This window comes from Hippocampus comes, unplaced genomic scaffold (genome assembly GCF_001891065.2).
Source record: "Hippocampus comes isolate QL1 unplaced genomic scaffold, H_comes_QL1_v1.1 scaffold174, whole genome shotgun sequence".
In the NCBI taxonomy this organism is placed as follows: Eukaryota; Metazoa; Chordata; class Actinopteri; order Syngnathiformes; family Syngnathidae; genus Hippocampus; species Hippocampus comes.
The window spans coordinates 420250-431654 of record NW_017805983.1 but is presented as its reverse complement, the minus strand read 5'-3'; the positions used below and the strand labels follow the sequence as shown (position 1 = coordinate 431654).

Sequence of the window (11405 nt, the reverse complement as noted above, 5' to 3'; positions counted from 1 at the left end):
TTTTTTTTTTTATCCCCGCGCTCACGCTCGCTTATGCGGCGTCCGCGTGTGCCCGCCGAGCGTGCCGCGATCTCCATTAGCAGCGGCGCCGCGAAGCTTTGCTGCGTGATGTTGAAACCGGTTTGTTATTGCTGAAATAGTCAAGCTGATTTATAATATTCTCTGCTAAATTATTCAAGCGGCTCAGGCTTAGAAGTCTGAGCAAATTGCTGTTTTTTTTGTTTTTTTTTTGTCTTCTTTTTCCTTCTTGAAGCGTTCAAGTGCGAGCGCTAACAGTGCGCACTGCCAGCTACTGCAGGCCTTCGCTGAAGGTCTGCTTTTCTGTAATTAGCATACACATTTCGCCCCTGTGCAGGAAGACGCAATTAAGTGTCGAGCCACAAGACTGCTGCACGCATGCTGCCGAGATGATGGGGATGTTGTTGTTTCCTGGGTTAGTTTGTGGTGTGGTTGGTTTACTATCCACATCCCATCATGACACTTTTTGTTTTGTTTGTGTGTTTTTGTTTTTTTTTTGTTTTTTTTTTTGTTGTTTTTTGTTTTTTACCCACAGGTACAGATGACGACTGACAGAACCCTTTCTACGATGGAACTTTCCTGTACGACTGAGAGCCTCCACAAGCAGTTTCCTGGGTTAGTTTGTGGTGTGGTTGGTTTACTATCCACATCCCATCATGACACTTCCTGGTTTGCAGCTATACCCTTACAAGAAAGCAAGAATAAAAAAGAAATTTTAAAACAGTATCTGTCGTTATGTATATATCCTGGCATGTCACTGCCAATGCGCAGTGGCAAGCGAGAGGACACAAGGGTCAGCCTACGCTCGAGTATCACGGTGTCTTATGTGGGTCCACTCAGCAGATGAAGTCATTTCACACTCGTCTGCGGGTGAAATGAGAGCTCGCTGATAGCGTCCGACTCCGTCGGAGGAGCTTTTGATCTTTCCAAGCGGCGCAGAACCGATCTTCTGTCCAACTTTTTTAGAGCAAATCAGTGCCGGACCATTGGAATTATTTTGTGCGAGCTTCATAAAAGCGGCAGAGCAAAGGGTTCAAAGCTGCGGAGTCCAGATAGGATGAGCTACTATTCGGGAGGGACCGCGTTAATGCCTGACTGTCCCATGCTTCGGCGGGTTATGTCAAATCACACACAGAGAACGGAATGTTTTATGTCTTCGAGATGAGCGTGGAGACGTTTGAGTCTCCTTCGCAAGTGATGAGACGTACAATCGACCGCGGAAGACAACTTTGACAGAAAGCCGCGGCGCAGAAACTCATCAAAACGGCACAGGGAGCAAATCTTCTCCAACACGATTCTACTTCTTCACATGGTTCCCAATACAGAGAAAATCCTCAGCTCTCAACTTCGCTGTTTCGGTCCATGCAAAGCCGCCACTGATTAGCTGAGAGGAAAATGACTTTGCAAATTGTGTCCATGTGGCAGCGCATCGGTGACTAACGAGTCCCTAAAATAAACGATATTTAAGCCCCCACCAGACCAGGAATCCTATTTGGTGTTCAAACTGCACCTTACACATCTCACTTTAAGGCAGGAGAGCCACATGCCTTAAAGTCAGGAAAGGGAATGCGAGTATTAAAAAAAATTCATCACGGGATCTAATCCTACTCGATCATCTTTTGGGAAAAATCTACGACGTCACCAACAATCCACAGGTTGTCGCCATTGCAATAGCTCAGTTCAGCGAGCGTCGAACGCGCTCACCTAGCGCACCATCAGGAATTCTTTCCCAGAGTCCAAAGAGTGCCAAAGTGCAGCCCCCGACCCCCCTCGCACCCCACCCCCAAAAGACAACTGTGTTCACGCGGTGTGCGGAAACATGCGAGCGGGAGAGTTGAGCCATGAATCACAACTACGATCATTAGGTTAAGCACCAGGCAAGCCCAAAGGCGCCGAGAGCTCTCTGTGGAGAAAAGAGCACTTGAAATGAGCCTGATTGTTATTATTGTCCTCCAAATGAGCGTGATTAGTATTGATGTCTAAATGAGCACTGAGGTTATTATTGCCTCGCCCGATGATTGTTATTATTGCGCCGGCTTTATGAGGGGAACGCTTGCCCTCGCTTCGTTCACTTTTAATTCCACAGGCTGCCTCTTTAACTAACCGCAACGCCACATGGTGTCCTACACGCACACACATACGCGCACGTATAAATGCATTTGGAGGAGATGCGGATCATTTGAACCAACACAAGCACTCCATTTTATGGCGGCGTCTATACGTTATTCTCAGCTAGCCAGGGAGGCCCGAGATGTATGCAATTTCCCGAAGACAGAGAACAATGTATGTCAAAGTATATTTTGCCCGGAAAATATTGGTCAGTTTCTGTTCGGTTCAATTCGTGAGGGCCACGTGCACTCGGGTGTGCTTGCGAGCGTGTCTGCGTGTCAGGGCACCTGTCAGATCTGTTCGTCGATTGGGGAAAACGGCAGGCTCGCAAAAGCGCCGTGGGAGGAGAAAAGAGAAGGTGGGGTGCCTGCCTGTCATTCACTGCCAATCGTGAGCCCCCCCCCCCGCCACCCCCATACACATTTTGACATACATTACATCCTGTGCAATGCTCATTTTGAAAGATGGACGGAAAACAGGAAGTGATGTTGTCATGCTCAGACGGACACACTCATATGCATGTACTGTATTCTCACATAATCTGTCTCCGTGCGTACATCCACTTACTTATCGACGCATTCATTAAGTTAAAAATCACAGGCTGCTTCATACACTTATAAGGTGACTCTGGCACACACACACACACACACACACACACACACATACGCAGTCACCACTCTTTACACAGACAGGCATTCAGTCTGACAGAGTAATTATGACGTCCCACCCTCCTACTCGGCTCGCTTTCGCGCACAAGTGTGTGACGCCATGGCAGTGATAGATTCTGACAGCAAGGGCAGCTCGCCATGCGACAAGGGAAATCCCCTTTCATACACTTATAAGGTGACTCTGGCACACACACACACACACACACACACACACACACACATACGCAGTCACCACTCTTTACACAGACAGGCATTCAGTCTGACAGAGTAATTATGACGTCCCACTCGGAGGCAGCCCAGGGCTGAGAGGTGAGAGTTATTGATCCCACGCAGGAGGAAATTTATCAATGTCCAAACGTTCAGCTCTGACAGGAACCCAATCCACTTAGAGCACAATGTTTAAACTGTTTTCATACCAAAGGAAAAGAAAAAAAAAACTTTGGAAGAAGAGCATCCAGTGCAAGAAAAAAAAAAAAAAAGGCCCGTGACTTTCTTCGTGTGCCAAACGTGATGCTGTTGCGTTCAAAGTTCTCATCGGTTAGTCAGAACTCATCGCTCCTGAATGGGCTGTAATGATTTCCGGTGACAAGGGTGACATTGCATCAGCGGTGGCTCACCAAAGTAAACGGTGCTGACGGACCGAATGAATCCATTGAGATGTTGTTGAGCGACAACATCTTCAGTTTAGTATCGGCGGTGTTGCTGAACTGACTGTGTTGTACTGGAGGGATGTTTCTAATGGTTGCCACCCCACCTTAACCCTGGAGAACCCACGGGGTCAAATTTGGCCCCTATAAATTCTGCTACTCAAATGCTTCCCTTGAATCAAATTTGGCCCGAATCCTAAATTAGGATTAAAGCATTAAATATTTGAAAAAACATATATTTTGGTGTTCAGTAAACATATAGCAGTCATTTCATGTAAAATTCATCATTTTCCAAAGAAAAAAGGGGTTCTTGGGTTCTCCAGGGTTTTAAGGGTCATCTGTGTCAGAACTGCACTGCAGCAAACGAGTCATTAGTATTCTCGCATTTTCAATAAAATGACTATTTCATAGCTCTTGGAACACAATCAGGAAGACACACACAAATCTGTAGTGAACACACGTTTTATTTTCCGTTGTAAACACCTCCTAAGTCACACAAAGAGAACATTCCCCCTCATGCTACGTCGTAGTGGCTTGCTTTAGCGCAAATGTGCACTTGCGGCCAGTTCATAGGGCAGCACAAAGCTAGAAAAGGGAGTAAGGGAAGCATTATTGATTGAAAAATTTTGTTTTCTGCATCATTAAATTGCTAGCATCAAAGATGCAAGGTGAAGTTTTTTGGCTGATAAATAAAATGGAGTAAATTCAACAAAAACTTTTTTCAGCGTTCCCTGAGTCTTGTGTTGTGGAAAATTTATGTGCATGTGTGCATGTGGGAAGGGGGCAGGGGTGGGGGGGCTGTTTGTCATTTGTCTTCCCCTCCATCGACTCCTGCGTCATACGAGCACCTGTGGACATCTTCCCTTACCCCGAGGTGATGTCCGCACCTCCATTTTTCTCAGACAATGAGTGGAATCATTTCCCCTCGCCCGCATGCCTCTCCATCATTATTGGCACACAATTATTGATCAGGACCTCCGCCGCTAACTTTGAACCGATTAGTCAAACTCTTTTTCAAAAGCTGTTGATGGAGGTTGTTTGGCACCGTATGATCTATTCTGGAAATTCTCCCGTGAAGTCGACTCATTGGACGAATGCAGATGAGCCGTCCACTTCCCCGAGGGGCTCCTACCACTGCGTCAACATTAGTCAAGGAAGCATCCAGGTGAAATCTACAACACTGAAGTTAGAGAGCAAAAAACAGCTGCCTCACTTTTTTTTTTTTTTTATGTTTGTCCCCGAGGCCCATCCTACTAAAGAGAAGTAATTTGGCTTATCTTATCCCAGAGACCTAGCAGCTGCTTTTTATTCTTTTTTTTTTTTTTTGTGTGCTCTTTTTTTCTCATTTAGTCCAACAAAGATTGTCCTCATAGATTGACCTTCTCTGGTGCCTGCGGGCCATTGCCCTCATGCCAGTAACTAGATAACACACTCTATCAGAGATTTGAGAAAATCATTGGGAAAGCAGTGGTGCTGATAGTGGCATCAATCCTAACCTGACACCAGGCTGGGTCAACCATTTATCTCTGCGCAGCGCCTCTGGTCACAACGGCGGCCATCTTGCGCCGCGACATCCTTCTTTAATAACCTTGGCCGCATCTCTTTGCAGATTGAGAGGCGCGACGCCACTCATCACGGTGGCTTTGTTCGCCTTTTAACCCGTGAAAAAAACTCTTCTTTTTTTTTTAACGCGTCTGTAAATGGCCCGAGATTTTCTGATACGATGCACACACGAGTCCAATAAGAAGTCCAAACTCACAAACTCGTTAGCCTCGGAGTTAATGGTGACTCCACTGGCATTGATTCCCCTCGGTGTGTGACTTAAATGCTTCTATATTGGTGGAGGGAAAATCCCAGAGGCCTCCTAGAGCTTAGATCATTGTTTTTCACTTACTAACAATGAACTTATGATCAGAGCGCTGCAAGGCCTTTGAAAAATGCCCTGTAGGATCATTAAAGAAGTGTGTGGGTCTGTGTGTGTGCGTTTGTGTTCGAGGCCGGCTCAGCGGCAGTGTGTCCGAGGCTCATCCCGATGCTCGCTGGCGCAGCTCGCGATGAGCGGGGAGGTTAAATGGGGCGTCATCAATCTCAATGAAGTGCAATTATTTTCTCACTTATTAATCATTGCAGGCTAATAGCTAGTGGCAAAGCTACGCCGGCCATTTGTCAAACTTAGCAGATTTCTGTAATTTTGTTTCCCCTCTAATGTTTGTGTGCACGTCGGCAGATATCTATGGAGGGATGCAATAAGTCTGCGCCTCCGAGTGTCTATCGCTTACCTGCACCGCCTAACTCGCTGAACTTCTTTCGCCATGTGAGTGATTCTCTCCATTTCAGAGCTGAGCGACCATTTCATGGTGAGTGGCTTTATTTGTCGGCGGCAGCACAGACTGACTGTGGACACTTAACTATACCGAAAACCAAACATAGATCCAACTCTTCATTCCGTTACATGATCTGTGCCTCATTTTGGTTTGCTGTTTTTTGGTTTTTTTTTTGCTTTGAGATGTGGAAAATCACTTCCACATCATTAGGAAATATGTGAAGCAGTAATTCCACTCGGCATGCTTGTTTATCCACCATCAAATCATTACTCGTGATGAGTAATTTGATGTTTTCAAGTTTTAACATAAAGCGAACTTATTTTTACACTTGAATGGCAGTTGAGCCTGTTAAAAGGTGTGATGCGTAAAACTCCCCGCCTCAGTATGCATAACCTCAAGCAAATCAGAAGGAGCACAATTTTATTTTATTTTTGCTTTGATATTTGTTGAATTATACGGTGTGTAAAGTCTCAAAGTCCAAAATTTCAAAGTTGGCTGGGACATGATTTGGCTCCCTAGAACCTTCAATGCACTCGTCATTTTATGTCCACCCAAAATAAATGAATTCAGAACTGTGAGGGAGAACTACCAACAACAAGTCCGGAGATTCCAACAAGTATGCCTTGAGATCCTTGGGGTAGATTTAGTTGCTGCAAACAATGAATAGTACCTGTTTTCATCTCTTTACTCTGGTAGCGTATAGTGCCCACTTTCCTAATTCTGCCCGCCCCAAGCCTGAAAAAAAAAATGGAGGGTTGTGACAGGACAGGCCTCTAAAGGCAACACGATTTGTTCATCTGTCCATGCCAGTGACACATAGTGACAGCCAGAAAAAATGTAACGCTTTTTGAGACAGCAAAACGGACAACCTTTATTGAGCCTGAGCTCAATAAAGGTTGGGAAAAGTGACAGCCAGAAAAAATGTAACGCTTTTTGAGACGGCAAAACGGACAACCCGTGTCAATCTGTTGCTATTCATACAGTAGAAAGAGTCGACACTGACTGAGTAAGTTTGGGAGGAAATTGAGACACGATCATTATTTCAGTGGATTACTTGGTGTTACATTTTTGTGGGTTGGTGTGAGCTTTTTCCAATGCAAAATATGTGCCTGAGCTCAATAAAGGTTGGGAAACACTGCAAAAGGCCACTGTTGTTTTCTTCTAATTACACCGAATTAATTAAGCTTGCTGGGGGGCTTTTTCTGTCTGGCAGCAAAGTGTTTCATGTTTGAAATATACGTGTTCGTTCTGTTGAGGGGGGGGGGGGGTCATAATTTGATTTCAGATCAAATATGAATCACTTCTCGAAATGTGAGTGCGAATGGAGAGAAACGGTGATGCACAACGCAAATGCGAGTGTCATGTGTGATTGTGCCACTGGATGAGATGTTCACACCGTCACACCGTCTTGTGGACGAGTTGGGCGTGTGACAGCATTTTCACACGCAGTTGAAGTGCAACACTTGAAGGAATCAATGCGCTGTTATTGAGGGACACCCAGTGGTTGGAAAGTGCTCTGCGGCCATTGTTCAAGGAGTCCTCTTATGGCAAAGGGTCCTCGGTTTATAACGCAGTTCCGTCCTCACTGTAGCGATTTAACCCGAATTACGTACGTGTGTCGACGTCACGGACGCAGCATCACCGGAAAGTACTTTTGAAGCTTGCCCGTTTGAACACCAAATGCATGTTGGTCAAGACCCCACACTTGATCCCACAAACCAAGCATATGTTTTAAATAATAATCCGCACCTATCCATTTTTTTTAGGTTGAAGACAAAATGGCAATGACAGTAAAAATTCCACGTTGGACTGTGATATTAAATCTCTACCGCTAGATGGCGCCGCCTAAACAGTAATGAAAAGATGCTCTCGATCCGGTAAAGCACGGGCACATATTTCAAATATTGTCAAGACAAATTGCGTCGATTCATTGATCATCCAACAATGTTAAATAATTTGCTTATCAAGTTATTATTATAGTTTTATTTCGATTACAATGCTATGAATTGTAATATATGTATGCATGTAAACCTAGAAGAGTTGTAAAATAAACACAATTTAAATGCATGTGCATTCAACTTTTTAAATTAAATAATTGAGTCATTAATTACGATCAAATCGATACTAGACAAACCAAAACATCTGCATGAGTTATTATTTCCAATATTGTGATAGATTTGTCGCATTCCTTTAACTAGTTTCCCCAATTGTTTGCCCACCTTTTGCGCGATATAAGATGATGATAATATTCACATGACACAACATCAACATGACTTTCACTCGGCGGTTGGCGCGACTGTATTTCGAGACGCGTTGCCATGGCAAACGATCCAGTTCGAGTTTTGCCTTTCCAGGGCCTCACACGTGGTCATCTCGTCACCGCCCACACCCGGGAGGTTTCCCCTTTTTGCCTCCGCCCACCGCGCTGCAAGTAGACGGAACAGAAGATAAACAGTCGAGACTGGGCAGAATTCGACTACCGAGCTGTGCGCGACCTTGCTTGTGTCGATCGTGCACGATTTGGCCACGACCGGGCTGCCTTGCACGACTTGCGTGGACCCGTCAAGTAGCAGGAACGAATGCACGGAGATGGTTGTTCTTGCGCCTCTTGTGCCATGTTTTTGAGAGATTCGCCATGACTCGCAGGATGCAACGTTCGCAGCATGATATTGCCCCGCGGCTAGTGGACTTGTGTTAAACCCACGCGAGACTTGCTCGATCTTGCCGGTGCGGCCGCGAAGCGCCGTGCGTAAATCGCCGCGCGTAACCACGGGCTCTCTCCATGGAGATCCCGCGGCGGCGCTGCTCTTCTCGATCCGCGCGTTAAAAGACACCGAGAGACACTCGAGATGAGTCAAGAGCAGGAGGGCATTTCCTTGCCGGTGCCTTGCATCGGGGCTTGCGCCGCCAGAGGGGCCGATGTCGGCGGCGGCGAGGGCACCGGCGCCGCCCGCGGAGGAGCTGCCGGAGCCTCGGGTGTCGGGCTTCCAGCGGCCGGGACTTTCTGGCAGGATTCTGTCATTGCGGGCGGGGGGCACGGGCAAACTTCAGCCAACTGCGCGATGGACGGCGGCGGTCTGCTGTCCGCGGGCAAGTCGTGCAAGAGCAGGCCGGTGAGTGTCGCCTACGTGTTGAACAATGAGCCAAACCAACAGAACAACGCCGAGTGCATGGCCCTGCGATGCCTCAAGGACGCTTGTGAGGCGGCGGGCAGCAAACTGGAGACGGTCAACTTTGGGAAGCTGGACTTTGGAGAGACCACAGTGCTGGACATCTTCTACAACGCAGGTAAGGACGCACGAGTTGGGCTGCTATTATATTTCTCTTGGAGTCATTGAAACATTCGATTGTTTGGTGCAAGGGAATGTCGCTCCTCATGACTACTGGGCGCTGGAATGTTTGCACAAATGTCAAAGGTCACACCTTTGCTGCGTCACTTCTTTCCCGGAAATTGGATGCCTGCAGGACAGGTTGCTGTGAGCTCAGCAGTCAACTTGCGTGCCACTACATGAGGCTGCAGCCTGCACATCAAGTTGTTTACTCCCGGTTGAATGCACGTGAAAGTCAGCGAGCAGTCACGAAACGTCGCCGTTTTATTTCCACATTCTGCTTTTGAAGCCTTGTTTAACCTTGCCGGTGGCCGGTCCCAGGTCAAGCCCGCCTCTCGTCCTAAGTCAGCCGGTATCGGCTCCCCTGCAATGCAAATGAGAACAAGAATTTCCGGGTGGATAGATTGGATGACTGCCAGACTTGATTCTTGAGCCCACAAAGCAGAGAAACACGCAAGAACCTCTCTTTTTTTTTCCATTTGTTTATCTTGTTCTGAACTTCAGTGGAAATGTTTCACCGTTCACATGGGAGGGCCGAGGCATTTTTCCCAGAAATGCACAGTATCTGCTCACACACACTGAGTCGCCTCTTCCTGCGGCTCGGCACAGAAATCCCACCGCGGGTTCCTGGCCAGGCGGCGGCTGCCTGTGAATATGGAGCGACGCTTTGTCACTGTCAAATGCGACACGAAGGTGTTGGCCTTTCAACATCTGGGTCACGTGGTCCTGCGGAAACGAATGAATTTGGGGCCGGAGATGCCAGGGGGGAGGATATACAAACCTGTGTAAGTTGCACAGCGCTAACAAAGATAAACCAGAGGATGCCAAGTTATTATCTTATTCTCGTCTTTTATGCCAATGAGCTCAGGATCACTATTCTACACTCAAATGCCAGTCGAGAGTTAGAACCAGACAGATGTACGGTAGCTCCTGCTTCATCGCTGTGAGTCACTCAGTCCGTTGCCTTCCAAGTCGCCACCTTTTGTGTGCACGCTCACCCAAAGAGCGAAGAACACATTGGCGGTTTAAGAGTCTCCTTTGCTCAAAGACAATGAAATATTTCAGGCTCGGTGGAGAAGTACAACTCCTTATCTTCGGTGACAAGCCGCTGTCAGGATAACCGCTGTTGAAACCGCTGTCGTAGAAAAACAAAGGCGAACAAGAAAAAGGAAGACATGATAACTCACGCCGCTTTTGCAAAAAACATCAAGGAAAATCAAAAAGGGAGAGACAAATTGGGAACGATAGAACTGGTTAAGCAGGTTAGCAGAGTGATTAGCATGTCTGACATACACTCCAAAAGTTCCCGGGTTGGCGTATCTGCCGGGGCTCTCCGATATTCTCCTTGTGCATGTGTGGCTTTTCTCCTGTTATTCCGGATTCCGCCCGCATTCCCAAAAACATGCACGGCGGGGTTGATTGAAGAACACGTGTCCGTAGGTGCGAGGTTGTTCACGAAATGACTCAAATTGCTGAAATAAAATAACAAAACGAAAATGCTCTTCAAGAACGACAACTAACTTACAAGACGGATTTCGACAGGCCCGAGTACCCATCGGCTGCCTGTCGAAAACAGGACACATTTCGTATACGAGACATCATCTGCATGTGCAAAGAATGTGGCGTCAGTGACTGGCCTTGGAGGGGGGGGGGGGGGGCGTCAGTGATGAATTGAACTGTTGCGGTGGTTTTCTTCAGGACCTTAGGGTAGACTACCTGGTCCCAGGTTGATTTTCACCGGGGTTATTCTGCCCGTATACCGTGAAATCAACCTCTGTTGAATGGTGTAACCAATCGGGGGCAGCTGGGTCTGGATCAGGAGATTTGTTTTTTTGGTCCTTGTCAGGTGGTGGGATCGCTCAGCCAAGGTGGATTTGTGTGCAATAATTACTCCAATAAAGAAAAAGCATATCTTTTTTCTTTTTGCATCATCATATCTCTATTAAAAGTGTTCTTCTTTGCAGCATAATCAATGCATCACTAATAATATGCAAATGTATGATCACTAAAAACAATCAACCCAACATTTCCCTTGTTTATACTACATTTGCTCATATCGTGACATAGAACTTTCCTGTCAAACTTTATTCAGTGGAGTCATGTCATAGTTATACTCAGGGGATGAAAAAATAGGTTATCACCATTTTTAAAATAATTAGAGGAAAGAAAATGCAGGAAAAGATGATTAAAAATCATCTACGACATTCTGATATGGAAGTGAAATCGTGTCTCCATTAGCCGAGCCGTTTTCTATATCAGAACCTTTCCCATCCAAAAATAACAGCAGAGGGTACATTCCATTCACTTGAC

The 11405-nt window shown here is 46.4% G+C and overlaps 1 protein-coding gene across 2 annotated transcripts in view; it reads left to right on the top strand.

The window, feature by feature from the left end:
• Positions 1 to 7968: 7968 nt before the first annotated feature.
• map3k5 (mitogen-activated protein kinase kinase kinase 5) overlaps positions 7969 to 11405 on the top strand; it is a 26109-nt gene continuing 22672 nt past the window's right edge. Inside the window, exon 1 of one of the 2 annotated variants that reach the window (XM_019890707.1) lies at positions 7969 to 9054. In XM_019890707.1, coding sequence (XP_019746266.1) covers positions 8616 to 9054 — 439 coding nt within the window. In that variant the 5' untranslated portion in view covers positions 7969 to 8615. The remainder of the gene's footprint in view (positions 9055 to 11405) is intronic. The other variant, XM_019890708.1, reaches the window with a different exon arrangement.